The 16,875-nt window shown below is 42.7% G+C and overlaps 1 protein-coding gene across 1 annotated transcript in view; it reads right to left on the reverse strand.

Annotated features, from left to right (window-relative positions):
- The window catches only part of arap2 (ArfGAP with RhoGAP domain, ankyrin repeat and PH domain 2), a 119,288-nt gene that overhangs the window by 83,287 nt on the left and 19,126 nt on the right, over nt 1-16,875 (reverse strand). Inside the window, exons 8-9 of the mRNA XM_073475204.1 lie at nt 16,585-16,705; nt 7,720-7,913 (exon numbers count right to left, since the gene is read on the reverse strand). Coding sequence (XP_073331305.1) covers nt 7,720-7,913; nt 16,585-16,705 — 315 coding nt within the window. The remainder of the gene's footprint in view (nt 1-7,719; nt 7,914-16,584; nt 16,706-16,875) is intronic.

Below are 16,875 nucleotides of genomic sequence, written 5' to 3' on the forward strand. Positions count from 1 at the left end.
AACAGCTCGGCCCAGTGTTGAGAGTGAAAACGCAGCGACAGATCCTGTGAGTAATTAAGGGTGACATACGAGATAGACAGAGAAAGAAACAGGAGCAAAGAGCGCACGGCTGAGACAAGTGAACTCACCGTTCGGCTAGGTCCTAATTGAGCTCAAAGTTTTGATGTGAGGGCTCGGAGGAAGCAGAAGAAACTCGCTCCTCTATCCTATCAATTAAAACTACGTGCAGTCATTGCTCTTTTAAAGTCAGTATGTTCCGAGGTTTGAAGACGCGTGACGCGATAATGAGAGCGCCAGGTTGAACCAACCTCACTCAAAGCCCATTCTCACCAACCGTTCAGTTCATGCGAGGATCTAAAAGGCAGCACGCAGCTGTAATTCAAACACAGAAGAAGGAAGCCGTTTACATGCATTACTGTAATACCCGTTTCTCGGATATATGGAGGAGGAAGTACCGTATGTGCGCGTACATGCGAGAGTGTGTCTGCGCCGAGAGGGCAAAGCAGTCACCTATACCTAATGACCCTCATCCCTCTCAGGCAGCCAATTAGAGCGCTGGGTGTTAGCGGCCGTCCAGCCCTCGCCACTCGTTACCTACCCAATATGTGCCGTGGCCTCTTGCCCTCTCCAATTAATTCACCAAGGAAGGAGCGAGGGAGGGATGGGGAGAGGAAGGGAAGGCATTAGAGGTAAAAATAACTCACCCAATTACAACAGCCAAGGGGTAGGTGGCAATAATGGCGCTTATTGGGGGAAGAGGGGGAAAGGCCCTGAGGCGAACGCTGGTACACATGCGCGATCTTATGCACTTTTTGTCCACCTTAAAAATTTCAAACTTCATCAACTCTCAACCCATAAACATTGTGATGAAAATGTGAGAGAGAAATGAATTTTTCTCGCAGCTACAATGAATAACCTTAACCCGGTAAGTGCTGAGCAGAGGCCCACTCTGAATATTCAAGCTATACATCCAATTATAATTTCCTTCAAAGCTTTCCAACCTCTTAATGCGTGAGTCAGTCACTCCTCAGCGCCGAGGGGCTCTAAAAAGAAGCCAGACAAGCAAAGGCGGCCTCTGCTTCCATCTCCAATTCCATGTCCACTCAACAGCTCAAGATGCTCTAAAAGCATGCATGTGGGTTTAAGAGAGCGCACACTCAATGGAGACAAAAGACTTGTGATTAGTTATTACAACCCCGTGCAGTGAGACGGAGAGGCCAAGGGCGGCGAGGATCTACTAACTATGTTAGTGGACGAGAAGACAAAAGGGAGCGCGCTTTTACTAAACAAACAAACAACCCGCAGCTTTGTAATCGTTAAGGTAAAAACAAAAAAGGATTTATGAAGGCCGTGTTTTTGAATGAAGAGATTACGGCCAACAGCCAGTTAAAGTCACTGAGTTGGTCAGCCAGTCATTCCTTTTCGAAAATATTTCATAAAACTTCACTGTGCATGTGGAACAGGGCTATGAAGACTTTATGAGTCCGACTGCTGCTTCAGTGTGAGCTTAGCCGAGTGATGTTTGTTTAAATAAAAAGTCTAGAGTTTGAGTTTCTAATCCCAAATGAGTTAATTTAACAGCAAACTGGCTGGATCTGGCATGAATCACACGCTTGTTCAAGTAAAACTGTAAATTTGGTTTTATATTTAACGATGCACTAATCAATACTTTTTAAGGCCTGCAAGCAGCAGGGCTCTCAGGGTGTCAGTGTTGGCAAGTCTGTCCGCCACTTTGGTCCAGACTGAAATGTACCAGAAGATTAATCTTACTAACTCTGGTGATTCTGAAGACTCTTCTTCTGGTTCCACCAGCAAGTCAAATTTGTCAAATAGACCATACTCACACGGCTGCCATTTTCCTCTGATGTCACGTACGGGGTGGGAAGCTCGAATGCTGTTATCGAAAGGATAATCAGCGACAGATTAGAAGGGACGTCAGGCCTTATTTCAAGGTAAACAACATATTCAATGACCCATTAGCTACTGGTAGACAACAGCTACCATTAGCATCCAGTACATTAGCAAATGTTTAATATTCCAACATGCGCGTTAAATATTTGAGAGTTAATTTACGGCTTTCGCATCGTATCATGTAACACTATCAAGCAGTAGTGTTATCTAGGAAGTGGCTGAAAGTTGGCCAGATGTTGCTCTGAATTTTCATTATCCACTGTCTTTTCAGTAGCTGATCAATCGAGAAGCTGTAAAATTATGGTGGTTTGTCACATTCCCTGCATCTATAGGACTTGTAACCTGTAATACAGCAGTAGTACATTTTAACTTCCCAGCCTGAAAGTGACTTCAGAGGAAAGAAGGTGAATATGGTCTATCCTTTGGTTAATGTCCCAACATGGGTAATTAGCAATAATTAGCAAATGGTAGCATGTTAAAACACTAAGCTAAGATGGTGAACATGGTAAACAGTATACCTGCTCAACATTAGCATATTAAAATTGTTATAATGTGCATGTTAGCATGCTGATATAGAATTTAGCAGAGTGAGAATTGTCAGCAAAATCTGCAGTTCCCCTGAGCTTTAAGAGGTGATTTTAGCTTCTTTCAGCTCAATGTTTTGGTTTAACAGACTACGTCTTTGCTGTTTTGGTTCACTGTTGATGCTCCAATCAGCATTGGTTTCCAACAGAGGGCAGTTCAGTTTAAGGTAAAAAAGCTACCGTACCTCCCTACACCAAACGTCAAACAGACAAAGTTAGCAACTAGCTAATGAACATGGTGGATCACTTAGCAGCTTAAGAGCCAGATCATTTTTCCTCACGAGTTGTTGAAGACCAAAATAGAGTTAAAAGAAGAGTGAATATTGCACTCATATTTATAGATGAACAGAAACACAACTCAATTAATGAATGCTAATGTTTCTCCATGTGAGCTAGAAGTGTGAACATGCAACTTTTAGTAGCGAACACGTTCACCACATCAACTTTAATTTGTCGCTGCTGTGCTAATACCTTGTTTCAGTACATTAATGCAGGTGTAAAACGTGCCACATACAGCAGTACAGCAAAGCTATTTCAAACCTGCTGATCATCTTTTAGCTGCATCAGGTATGCAGAAAGGAACACAACTCATTACAAGAGGAGGGCTTTGGCGAAACGAGACTCACTCTTGTGTCACAAATTCTACGAAATCGCAGTCTCGGGATGATGTTAATTGTGACAAAGACGATCTTGAGAGGAGCAAATGAGAAAGAGATTTAATTAAAGCAGAGATTAATTAAATCCTAAGTCTTGCTGTTATTGTATACTCAGAGTACCTTTCCCACCAGAGCAGGCTCTACTGTATGTGTAACATTTGCTAAGTAGGAATTAAAGTGAGAGCGAAAAAAACATCTTTGTTTTACTGGGTTCAACTGACCTAGAAGTAAACTAGCTAACAGCAAGAAATGTGATCATCCAACGATCAATCAAACCTTCAGCTTCCTGAGTGAACACAAACCAGAGAGCACCAGTGATGTATGAGATGACAGGACATGACACAAGTTACCCTGGTTGTACCAATCTGCCTACAGGACGCCGCCCATGGCGAGGAGATCATTCTCGGAGTAAACGTGCATGTGTGACACACTTTGCACAGTGACTTTCTTTACCTTGGTGTTTAAATGACCTTAAACACAGCTTCATCACAGGGCTTACGGTCCGTGAGAAATGGGGTAGGGGTGGTGAAGGAGGAGCTGGGAGGATGATGTTTCCAATAGCTCGTTCATCATGTTAGATTAAATACTCCACTTCACTGAACTTGAACGGGGCAACGGTCTACCTCCCTCCATGCGCTCTCGCTCTCCATCACTCTCCCCCCTTTTTCCTACAAACCACCAACGCTCGTTTCTCACTCATGCGACCTCTCGCACCGAAGCGCTCCCTCCATCCCTTTCACTTCATCTTACTACCTCTATCTCTTTGTGTCTGTCCCTTATTCCCCTGTCTTTCGTATGCAGCCTCCCCTTCCTTCCCGCGAAATGCACCGCCGCTGCTGCCGCATTTATGCCGGGGATTTAGCTTGTAAGCTAAAATAATACAATTAATTTGTTCTCTCTCTGATTCTCTCTTTCCCTCTCGTTTCTCCTGCTGTCTCAGATCAAGGAAGTGGAAATGTGCTGACATGGAGTGATACCCAAAAGAGAATTCTAACAAAGATGTTTGTTCACGCTAATGAAGAAAATAATGAAAGGCAAACAGCAAAACTAAAAGAGCGGGCGAAACAAAATGAGAGCCAAGGAGGGATGGAAATGAGATGAATGCGTGTAGCATTATCAAATATGCACACAAATACGTGCGAGGCACTTTAAGAAATAGTATCACTGGGTATGAGGTATCTCTCCATCTCAGAGAGGATATCTGGCTGCTGAGACAGAAGTAGAACACAGTCTCTGTACGTGAGCAGGGACCATCAGGACTTAATTGGACTCACATGAAATAAGAAGACTCAAGAGAAACTCTGACTAAAAGAAAACTTATCGCCTCTTTATTCTGCAGTTAATGTAAAGATGTAAGTTATCATTAGGAGGGTTCGAGTATGTAGAAGTAATACTAACTAAGTAGCCTAGTTAAAGGACTTTTCTGACTTTTCGGCCCATCTAGCCCCAGCCTGTCCTGCTCTAAAGCTCCTGTGCTAGCCGTGTAAACACAAACTTAACACTCCGCTGGTCCCTCGAGCTCCCGGTTGAACTGCTAGCTGCCTGGCTAACTGAACTCAGCTAAGGGCAGCTACAGTTAGCAGCAGTTAGCGGTTATTCTGGCAATATGCTGCCCTCTATTTTGTTTTTAGTATGAATTCTACAGGTGGCCCATTCTTACTTATTTCATCTGAATGATCTCTTAAACGAATACAAAGCCCCTTGAATAAGCATGCTAATACCTCAGCAGTATGTCAAAGGGAGGTCCACTTTTACTACGCAGCCTGTGAAAAACAAGTGATTTAAAGGAATAGTTCAACATTATGCAAAGAGTTACACAAAAAGATCAAGATCACGCTCATGTTTGTATGTAATATAACGTATGTATAAATCGAGCTAAAGCCAAGAGGCTGTAAGCTTAGCTAGCATGAGGACAAGCTAGCCTTGCTCTGTCCAAAATGAAAAAATATGACTGCCAGCATCCCCAAAGCTCGCTAATTAACATGTTGTAACTCATTTGTTTATTTGGTACTCAAATAGTGATGTAAACACGGCATGTTTGTGGTTGTAAGCCAGTCAGCTTAGCCTAGCTTAGCATAAAAACTGAAAGAGGAAAGAAGAGCTAGATTAAGTTTAAGTAATACACTTATTACCACCACTAAAGCTCTCTAATTAACATATTGTATCTTGTTTTTTGAGGTTTTAGCTCCCTGAAAAACCATAACAAGTCATTTTTTTACATTTCTATTTGTGTAGAGAGCTTAGCTAATTACCTCCTAATTCTCTTGTCTTACTAAATGCAGAAACATGAGCATGGTATTAATTTTCTTATCTATTTCGCATAATGTGTAAGTATTCCTCTAAGTAGTATCTCATCTTGGGATTGAGGCCTATGAATGTTTTTTTATGGAAAGCCTGTGTTTCAAATTGGGGACACAGAGTTTCAAAGACATGAGCGTTTACCCTGAAGGTTCAGTGTTTTCGGAGCCTGGGTACTCGGGACTTAAAGTCTGGATATCTGGTCCTCTGCTGCTTCAAACTTACCGTGCAGTCTCTCAAAAGATTTATGAAACTGCGACACTAAATCACTGCAGTGGCCCCTCAAAGATTGTAAAAATTCATTGGAAGTTGCAAAAACAAGACATGACAAGCGAAGAATACCCGACAGTAAATATGACACGGAGCAGTTTCGAGAATTATGAAGCACACATGAAGTCGGCGGTGATGGGAATAAAGTTTAAAAGGCAGGTGCAGCACTGTCAAAGCTCAGGATTTCAACCCACAGGTAGAAAACAGCCGGAGGCCTGAGGTTAAGACCGGACTAACCTTTTTTTGGACCACATGTGGAAACTTAAGTTTTATTTTTCTCTTAGCTCTTGCCATCTAAAGCGAGGGTGGCCACTTAAAATTTCAGGGGTTGCGGTCACAAAAAATGTGCCACACAACAAGAAATAGCTCATCAGAATATCAATCGGAATAACTTAAATGCCTCGCTTATTCAAAATAGGAAATAAAACCATGATTAGTAGCCCAAAAATCTACTGCATAAATATTCAATTTAACCACTGGGTATATTTAGACAAATAATGTTTGTGCATACCTAATTAGTTGCTTGCATTAGTTGTTAAGTGCAGATCTAACAGAAGTGAAAATGGGCTAAAATATAATGAAATATAGAAAAAACAACAATATTATTTTGCAAAAATTGTCTGCATTATTCAAACTGCGAGTGAGAAATTGGTGTAAACTTTCTGAAAATAACAAGCAGAATCACATTCCTGCATATGTTCCTGTCAAAAAACCTTCACTGTGCAAACGTGTATGTTTATCCTCAAATCTGCTGTTATCGTGTCTGTTGCTGTATGTGAGGGCTGATTTTATGACTGCAGAGGAATTAAAAAGACTATGCTCGAACCTACAAATAAACCCACACGTCACGCTCTCAATAAAAAACAATACAAATAACAGATGCATTCACCAAACAGCGAACCAAGGCTGTGTGCCATTTCACGATGAATAACAATCCAAGAATAACAACAGTGAAAGACTAAAACACGAGTTGAGTGAATGAACAAGGGAAAGACTACTTTGCTAAAGGCAATGTTGCTATCGAATGCGAGACCCTCTGGAGCTGCATTACGCGAAGCACGGGATTCAAGTGTATTGGAGATTGACTCATAATAGGAACTCAAAGTCACAATCTGATGTTTCGATATTGACAATTGAAACACAAAACTTGGCCTGAGGGTGGTGCCAGAGGAGAGACGATGCTGCTACCTACATCAAAGAGATTTGGGAGGTATTAGCCAGCAGCGGCACAGGACATAAGTTAATGTTAATGGGTAATGTTTGCCCGATAGGTCACACCAGAGCAGTAATGATCTAACTAGAGGGGCACTTAGGCCAGCAAAAGGGCAAATGGATGGACCAAACTGCCACTCGGCCCATCAGAGGATCACTTGAGGTCTCTTGGGGCTGACAGGGGAGCATTTGGTGCTTACTGTGTGGGGTTGTGGCAACAAACTCTGGCTGAACAAAGGGCGATTTGGCACAGAGAGCAAAATGGGGCTGGAGCAATTGCGTCCACTTATAGTGCTGCTGCCTGACTGGCCTTGACTACACAACTTTTAAAGTTGATGGTAGGAGCAGGGAACAAGCAACTGCACCAGGAGCCAAAGAAAGCTTTAAAAAATCACCACTAAAGCACCATATCGACCAAAAGATATATAGTATAGTCACTAACTAAATCATTAACATCCCTAATATTAACTATGCATTTATTTGGGCACTCGTCATAGATGTACTTGCGTGTCAGGTCGACAAAGATGCATAAATAAGTTGGCGACACCCACCAGCATGAGCTTGTACCGACCAAAAATAGAGCAGAATATATCTCAGTGCACCCTGAAGCTTTTTCACACATGTATTTACTTTTTTTACATTACACATTCATGATCCTCTCTATATCTTTCATGAACATCTCCATCTCTGCCTTATCTGCTTCAATAGGCTGTGATTATTATCTTCCCCCTTTTCAAACAGGAAGCTGTCATCCTGTAGAGAGGAAGCCTCAGCGGTGTTGGAAGTACCTGTTCTGTTTTGCAGAGCCTGACTTTACTCCCCGCCAGGGACGCCAGCACTCTGCCTTTGTAACCGCGGAGCTCCAGCAAGCCCCGCTTGTTTGTGGAGGAGGGGCGAGGGAGGCTGTCGGAGCGCTTCTGGGAGCCGCAGGCGGGGGGGCGCGTGGCCGTCTGAAGAGTTTCCATCCACTCCTGGCGCTCCCCTGTGGACACATGCACGAGTGAGAGACAGAAACAGAGAAAACGAGAGGTAGATAGTGCGTGTGGATACGAGTGTGGTTGTGTGAAAGAGAGTGACAGCAAGAAGGGCCGGAAAGAGAATTAGATAAAGAAGGATCAGGGCATCTTAGAGTCTTTGATTCATATTGTTAATTCATCATTTTTGCGTCCCTTCAGTGAATTAATCTGGCTTGTTAGCCGCTAAACCTCCACTGCATACTGATACAGAAAATTCCAGTCAGAAAGGAAAGAAATTGAATCGCAGGATGAGCTACGATTGGTGAAAATTAACTTAGCCCCTGGAAAAGAAATATCCTGCAAAGCTGAAAAGTGCAAAGTCTAGCAGTGAAGATATAGATAGCTGCCTCTCTGAGCTTTGCAAGCCTCAAGCAAGATGTGGCAGGGATAATTTAAGTGAAATACACCGCCTAATTAAAATATAATTAAAAAACATAGCTAAATGAGACACAGCCAGTTCTGTGAATTTACACATTTCCCTCAACAGTAAACGAAGGGGCAAAGTCAAAGAAAGGTGTGAATACATTTCACTGAGCAATTAATTTCATTAATTTCTGATCATTTTTAATTTTATGTGATAAAAATGGGCAACTGTCACTGTGGTCACAGCAACTGTTGACTTGGCTGTTGTGCGGGCTTAAATGATTGCAGATCTTATCGACTGTAGCTAGCCAGCTAACCAAGCTAGCATTAGCTCCATGAATCTGGTTGAAAACAGTGTGTCGATCTGACTTTTTTATAATTAGGTAGCTCAATGATATGCCATCTCTTGGCCTAGGAAGTAATGCTAGTTATGCTAGTTAGCTGGACATGCTAACGTAACGAGCAGGAAGACGCACTTTCTTTACAATCCACTCTTCACACTTTTGGTCTGTGTTTAGAGTATTGTTTCGCCAGTGGACAGAAATCCATGCCTTCAGTGCTCAGTTATGATTACTAAGTTACGATCGGAAAATCTCTGCTCGGAGGAGCGTCCGATGACTGACACTTTAGATGTTCTGTGTCATCAAAAATAGTTTGTCCTTGAACAGGACGCTGAATCTCTTACTTATTGTAAATCACCCTGGATTACCGAGCAGCTAAATGGCTCAAGTGTAGCACACCGCATCATGTTCCATCCAGGGTTTACATTCAAACGATGTGCACTCCAAAGGCCTCTCAGATATCTTCCTCTACAACTTTTTCAGACGGACATAAAAGAAGACATGAAGCCGGCGCTGTAAAGCCCATTCCCCTACCGCCCAAGACACTGTGCTATCAAAGCCAGCAAAGTGGAAACACAAGAGATACCAGAGGATTGTAAACACACACGAGCGCACACATACAGCACCCACTGTGGTAAGAGTCCAATACGAGGCAGAAAAATACTGAGAAATGGAATCAAAAGACTCTGTAAACTGATATGAAAACCAAGCAATCAGTCGGGACGGACCGGCAAATTGAAAAACAGGGAACAAGGAAGCCTTTTGTCTAAAAAAGACAAACCATAAAACAACAAAGTTTTTGAAAAGTAAACGCACTTCAATTCAAACCTGCGCAGCTATCAACTCATCATGAAAAGCAAAATGGCAAAAAACAATCCTCTGACAGAATGACTGACACTTTTCTCAAATATACAAACGGACACAAACAGGGAAAATTACTGTGGCCAGACAGGAAGTGTATTTTTGGATACCCGTGAATTTGAGCAAACAGCAGGATGGAGGAGCTTCATGATTGTTCCGCTAACGGAGGACTTGATGCCTTTATATCGGAACGGTTCTTGTGTATTCAATTAAGATGTTTGGGGTTCAAAGAAGAAGCCTTTACTTGTCGTAGTCGCTTCTCAGTTTCATTCTATTATCCATTATTATGCTTATTATGGGCCGGTTCTTTGCCAGAAGAGGAAAGAGCACCGCCACACAAATCACGCCGCCAAAATCAATTGTACTTTTAGCTGTGTAGGCTAAGGACGCAAATTAGACTGTTAAAGCATGCCAATTTAAGAATAGAGAGAATAATTGTTTTGTGATATTTTATTGATCTCTGCAATGGAAAGAAATGCGTCTTTTCACTTTCTTCCCACAGCTCATCTAAAGTAGAAATCCGCCCGGAGCCGGGAGGGAAGCAGTGTCCTGCTCAAAGCATTTCAGAGTGAAGCGGTAAAGAACTCCATGTACTGACCTGGTGAAACAGGGATTCACTGGGCATCTCATTACCTAGATAACTGAGATGAAACTACACATATTTAGCTTGTAGCCTATAACTGTTAATAAATATAAGGATTTTGCGTGCTGCCCTCAATGATACCCAATTACCTCTGTGGATTATGGGAAATTCTAACATTTCTCAGCTATTTGCGGACATTTTATAAACAAAACTTTACAAGGAAATAACAAGGAGAGTAATGAATAATGAAAATAACCTTTATCTGCAGCCCTACACCTCACAAAGTGTATTCTTTTTGTGCTTGATGTTATCTCTTTTTTTGGGTCTGTTTGGGTTGAATGTGTTTTGGATCTCATTATCCTCAGGTCAACCTGGATCAGATCTCACAGAATCATTCCGATTCATGAGTATCATCGTGCATGTGTGCTACCCGCATTACTTTTAAACTCTCCTCTCTTTTTTTTCCAGACTGCGAGCTTGTGTTACCCTCTGCGTGAACTCCTGGCGTGTCCTCAAACCACTCCGTAGGCCGACAGGGCGAGGGGGGAGGGTGTTTTCACTCGCGTGTCAATCATTTTGTGGCCACCGTCAACCTGATATTATTCTAAATTGACCTTAATTAGCGTCTTGATTGAGACCTCCCGACCTCCCGCAGACTTTGCCAGCACAAACCCGTCTTTGACCTTGCATGCAAAGAGCATCCACCAAACATCTCCACTTCTGAAGAAAAGTTTCTCCTCTCTGAGTATCCGCCTCCTCCGCACACTAACCCCCCACAGAGCTCCCAAATACTGTATCCGCTGTCTGGCCCCAAATTCAGCTCTGGTCTTCTTACCCCCCAGATTCTTATGAATTTACAAAGAGCTGGTTTCAATAATGAATAGCCTACTCAATTATTGACTGCTCTTTACATCACTGGCCTTTACTGTTCCGTTCCCACCCTGCTTTCTGAGTACCATTACCTGTCCTGCACTCACTTATTTGCCTGTTCATTTATTCAGGGCCTTCCTCACTCCCTCCACTCTCCTCTTCGGCCAAGCTGTCAATCTGAGCGCGGCAGGGAGGGCTCGAGCAGGGAATGAGGTGGAGGGTATGAGAGAAACAGTGGCAGTGCCTTTATACGCCTGCGTGTTAGCATATGTGCATCTGACTTGTGCGCCTGAAAGCTTCCTACATATGATATATGTTTTTGTTTGTTTGTTTGTGCACACAGTGTCGCACATGAACCGCCAGCCTGCTTGCCAAAATGTATTTTCACTCGGCAGGCAAACATGCCCTCACCTCTGCGTGCATATAAAAAGAATGCACAGCTACTCTCCTCCACTAAAACCTGACAGCCGCATCTAGCTTCATCGCTTGTTAAGGGATATATGTATAGCCGTGTGTTTGAAAGACTATTCCACTTTGCACGGAGAGAGACGAGCAGAGAGGCAGATAATCCTCATTGAAAGTGGATGAGATGAGAGCCAGGTCCACTCAGCGCTCAACAGAGATCTTAGAAGCCGCCCACGCGGTCTCCATCAACGGGAATAAAAAAAAAGAAAAGAAATGGAAGAGAGAAAATACACAAAGCAGAGGGATTGTGGTCACTTGCTTTGTTTTCTCTCATTTCAATCCCCTCAATCCAACATACAGTCACAACACGGAACTAAACATTTACCGTGGTTACAGTACACATTGGTTTCTGCATATGTTTTATTTGGACACAATTGCATTTTGTTTTGTCATTTTGTCTGACCTGTATACTTTGTATCTGTTTAAATCTCTAATCTATATACATCTCTACTAATTCAATTCACAGCGACTTTATCGGAAATGTGTTTTTTTACATAATTTGAGTACTCAGAAGTGCATGATCTTTAGTGAGAATCACTTAAAGCAACATTATGTAACTTTTCTACCTTAAAATAACCGCTTCAAAATCATGTTGATGGTACAGCGTCTTGTAAAAGGTTGAATGATGTCTTCTGCACTATGTAACTTCAGTGAGAGGGTAGGATCACAGCGTTACATACATGTTCACAACACATAGCATTGTTCTGACAGATTTGTGTTTACGACAGTGGTGACTCATCTGCAGGGAGTATTTTAGTATCTTTCAGCTCATTGTTTTTTGTTTTATAGCCCAAACTTTTATCATTTTGGTTCAGTCTAGCCCCCCCATCAACTTTAAGTGAACAGACTTAGAAACTCAGTGTATGCTACCTGCGCAGCACAAAGCAGCAGACGAAGTTAGCAGCTAGTCAGTGAAAACGATGGAGTTTTTAGCTGCTCAGGAGTCCGATATCTCCCTCAGGAGGTGATGGAGACCAAAACAGAGCTAAAAAGCAGATTAAATGTTGGACGTGCTGTGCACTCATCAGATGAACACGAACACAAATCCAAATAATGTTTGGCTGGACAACTGTTCGTTAACACCATAACAACTTTATAAGGGTGATAATGTGTCAGTGTTGTGCTTAAAAAGGTTGTCCAGCCTCAAGAGGCCAATAAAATAAATCAATGCAGGTTTCAGACAAGTGAAGACTTAAAAAGCCAGTAGGTTGTAAAATGTGAAGTAATGCAAGGTGAAATATTTACTACTGTTTATACTCTAAGTCCTCCTGAGTTTTTATATATGCCATCATTCTCTCTCTGGCCTCTTCCCAACCTCGTTGTTGTTCTGCCTACTTATTCTCTACATCTCTCTACAACTCTCGTTCCTGTCATTTCAAACTGAACCAACATGTGTTAGGGAGCAAGCTTGTGGAAAGGCAATTGCCAAAGCATCAGAATACAAATCATCAACATTTCTTTACACCATAAATCCCCTCTTCCCCCTTGTAGCGCATCTGTCTGCATCCCCTCCACACCTCCACTTCTTGTCCTGACCATTTTCCATCACTCTCCGCCGTGTCTCTTCCTGCCAAACTCTCCTTTCCTCTCCCTTTCTTCTCTCCCCCATCACTGCCACTACTCTCCCCATCACTCCCTCCCGCTCCCCTTCTCTCCCTTGCCTGCCTTCCTTCCTCCCATCGCTCCTCTCTCAAGCTGACAGTACCTGAGGGAAGAGGCCACCTGCGGACCAAGTGGAGAATCAGCCGACAGCTGTGTGCACACTCTCTCCGGTGGCCTTCAATTATTCACTCACTTCTCTCCCCTCCTTTTCCCTCTCTCCATCTTCACTCTGCCCTTTTCATCTCTCCCCGCCGTCTCCGCCTTTACCTCTCTGTTGCTTTTTCACACAGAGATTGCGTGCATCCCTCCTGGATGTCTTTAACACTCTCGCCCACTCCTCTGACCATCACTCGACCATTTTCTCCCCCCTTTCACCCCTACTGCATCAGCCCAGCAGCTCCTTACCTCCACTTCACTAACCTACTCCTTCTTTCCCTCTGTCTCCTCATGTCTCCCTCGTTCTCATGTGTTTCCCCCAAGATTGATGACTCTCCGCCACAAGGCGAGTGGGCCTGTTTAAAGATGCATGAGGTGATGAGGCCAAGTTTTCTCCTCCTTCTCTCTCTCTCTCTCTCTCTCTCCTTCTCTCTCTCTCTTCTTCTCTGACGGCGGCAGCCACCTCTGGAAGAGGCTTCCCAACAATCCCAGGCGGTCAGAGGCCACCTCCAAATCACACAGCCTTCTCCCCTCCCAGCTCCTGTCAGGAAGGCTGAGCGTGACATATGACGATCAGCTGGCAGACAGTGTGATAAATGATGCCGCTGAGGACCCGCGACTCATAAACGGACAAAAAAAGCTGGCAGTCGTTGATATGATGATGCACCGAATGGACAGGGAGAGGACGGATGGCCGCTGGTGCTCAGGGTGATGAAGATTGTTGGGAAAAAAAGTTTAAAGGGCAAGTTGTTGGTTGCAGAACCAGAGATATCACCTTTTTAATTCCACATTCTTCTTCCGTTTCAAAACATATGCCACATATGCAGTAGTACTCCCCAAGACTTGTAAACACACGTGTCAAATTGGTGGAGTTACCCTTACAAAGTAGCAGAAAAAGTAAATAAAAGTAACTCATCAGTACAGTATTCAGGGAAATGTATTTAGTTACTTTCTTCCACTAGTGTTACCAAACAAATCCGTACTTAGCATGTTGCATCAGCTCCACAACACAATTAGTTGTATTTCACTTAACTGCACTTTATATAAATGTGTGGAAGTTCTATCAAAATCATCCGCTGCAGTCTTGAAGGACTGTTTTTTTTTTTTACTGAAGTGTAGGTGCAAATGTTCACTACTGAGGTAAATAATGTACATCTTTGCTGTAAATGATTCATTTTTTGGTATCTTTGGAGCTTTGAATAAAAGCTAAACACTAACATATTATAATATAATAAAGTTCTCTGATGTATTTTTAACTGGGCATGGATCAATAGACGACCAGTTGAGCTCGGTGCTTAATACCAATGATGAGTAGGTCAAATATTGATCATTCTTTTCCCTCCTCGGCAGATGTCAATATGTCAATAACTGGCATTGAGGTCTCAATGATCTGTTCGTTAATACCTGTCTGGTTCTAACATGTTCGCAAATGTTCACAATCAAACGTTCTCAAAAACTCAGTTTCTCCCATCTCACTCATCTACACGAATCAAAGGGCGGCCCAGCGCTGACCCCAGAAACGGACCCTCGATTAGTGAATGAGCAGTTTGACCTGAGCTGCCTAATTGACTGCCATCAAGCAGGCAGGAAGTAAGGAGCGGTAAGTGTGTCTTTCCCCTCTCATTAAGGCCGACACGGACAAAGCTTCCAGCTGAAAGACGATAAGAGGCGAGTCTTACTTCGTTTTGTCTGACAGAGGGATGAAGAGAGGAAGTAAGAACAAGACATTTTAAGGACAGTTCCTGGGAGATTTGAGATTTTTTTACACATTCTGTCCCTTTTAGAGTGACTTAATAACATAGGTTCAGACGGGGACATGAAGTCATTACTGCCACCAAGATCTCCCTAATCACCACTGCACACATAGCTCGTATAGCCCATAGGGTTCAGTTGGATTCCTTCAACATCTAGCTGACTAGTGATGTGCGATACCTCCAAACCGATACCACGTAAAACCCAGGCTGGTATTGCCAGTACCAATACAATACTGATACTTGTCAAAACATCAACACACACTCTGAAGCCTAGACAGATGTGTTTCACTTTCCCACGGTCAGTGACAGTGATGAATGATGCCAACAGCTACTCTCTCTCTCTTTCTGTAGCTGAATAATGCCTCAAAGTGCCAAAGGACTCTGTGATTGACGTCTGTCTGGCCCTAGCAGCACCTCTCTTCTCCTCTACTTAAGACGGCTGCTGCGTAACCTCATCATATTCTGTATGATGATTAAATCTCAGATGCTTAACAAGGTTTGTGGTGTACCTCGCAGTCCTTACACACACATCACATACAGCGTCATTGCTGTTCTAAGAGCTGAAAAAGCTGCACACATGCGGCATCATCGATGTCAGCTCCCTGTTAGTAGCATTTTGGGCACATAGTCGTAGTTTACATATGACTGAGTTACTGAGTTAATTACTGAGTTTAGATATCGATCTTTAAATATGAAAATCAACCACTACAACTTACCCTTGCTGTTCTGTACAATGGGTACCTGAACCGATACAACAGGTAAACAACGGAAAACACTTCTAATTCGTCTTTACACTTAGCACATCCTGAATCCAGCGCTGCGTGCGTGTCTCACTGTATCTATAAAAAGCACCTAGATCTGCTTCATAAACAAAAAAGACAGGAAATCTTGCTTTCTACAGTATAGGACCTTCAATGCTATGCTGACCAGTTATTGGTAGTAGCTTCATATTTACATACAAATATGAGAGTAGTATCAATGCTCTCATCCCACACTGAAAAAGACAGCAAATACAAGTATTTCCCAAAATGTTTTTTTTTTATTTAGCACACAATCACTGTGTGAGGCTGTTGTTTGTAAGCTCATGCTAACACTTTAGCATGCAACTTATTTTTAAACCAAAAAAGTTTCCAAATACATGTAAATTAGCGATCTATTCCAATTTTGGAAACTGTATTCGGACAGAGCCAGGAGAACTGTTCAAGCTTAACTTGAATTTTTATGCTAAGCTAGGCTAAACATCCCAACTCTGTACTTAAAACACAGACATGGAATTGATCTTCCCTTTTCACACTCTGCAAGAAAGCCAGTTTTACACATGGGTATCTTGCAAAAATGATTTTGAATCATGCTAAAAACCCTAAATCACACTGAATTACTTTGAGAGCAGGTATCAGGAAGAAGAAAATTGTGTCAGAGAAAACCGCATGTGAAAGAAGAGAGAGACAGGGGTAAGATGGAAGATGAGGCGTTTTTAGAGAGAGTGATGCAGAGTGAGGGAGGGAAACAGGAGAGAAAAACAAGGCCGGACAGGGAAATCAGACGGTCAGAGCTACAGCGGCCGACTGACAAGCAGAAAGAAGAGAACAGCTGATAAATGACTGCAAACGAAGCATAATAAAAGTAAAGGATGCACTTGTACCTTCTCTTTCAGCCCGGAATATGAAGGTCCGAAGGGAGGTGACTACCTCAAACTTGTTGTCACCGAGTCCTCGCACCTGTCTGATAGCACTGGCCAGGATCATACCTTTGGAGTACATCTCCTAAACACAAGGAGACAGAAAACACACGCTAAATTAAGTGTATAAACACAAGCAGACACACGTGCAGCTCCATGCATACTAATAATATTATTGAATTGTTGCTCATTTCTATTATCTGCATCTGTAGAGCTACAATTACTGTTTTCCAGCGCATTGTTTGCATCAATAGA

This window comes from Pagrus major, chromosome 10, assembly GCF_040436345.1.
Source record: "Pagrus major chromosome 10, Pma_NU_1.0".
Taxonomy (NCBI): domain Eukaryota; kingdom Metazoa; phylum Chordata; class Actinopteri; order Spariformes; family Sparidae; genus Pagrus; species Pagrus major.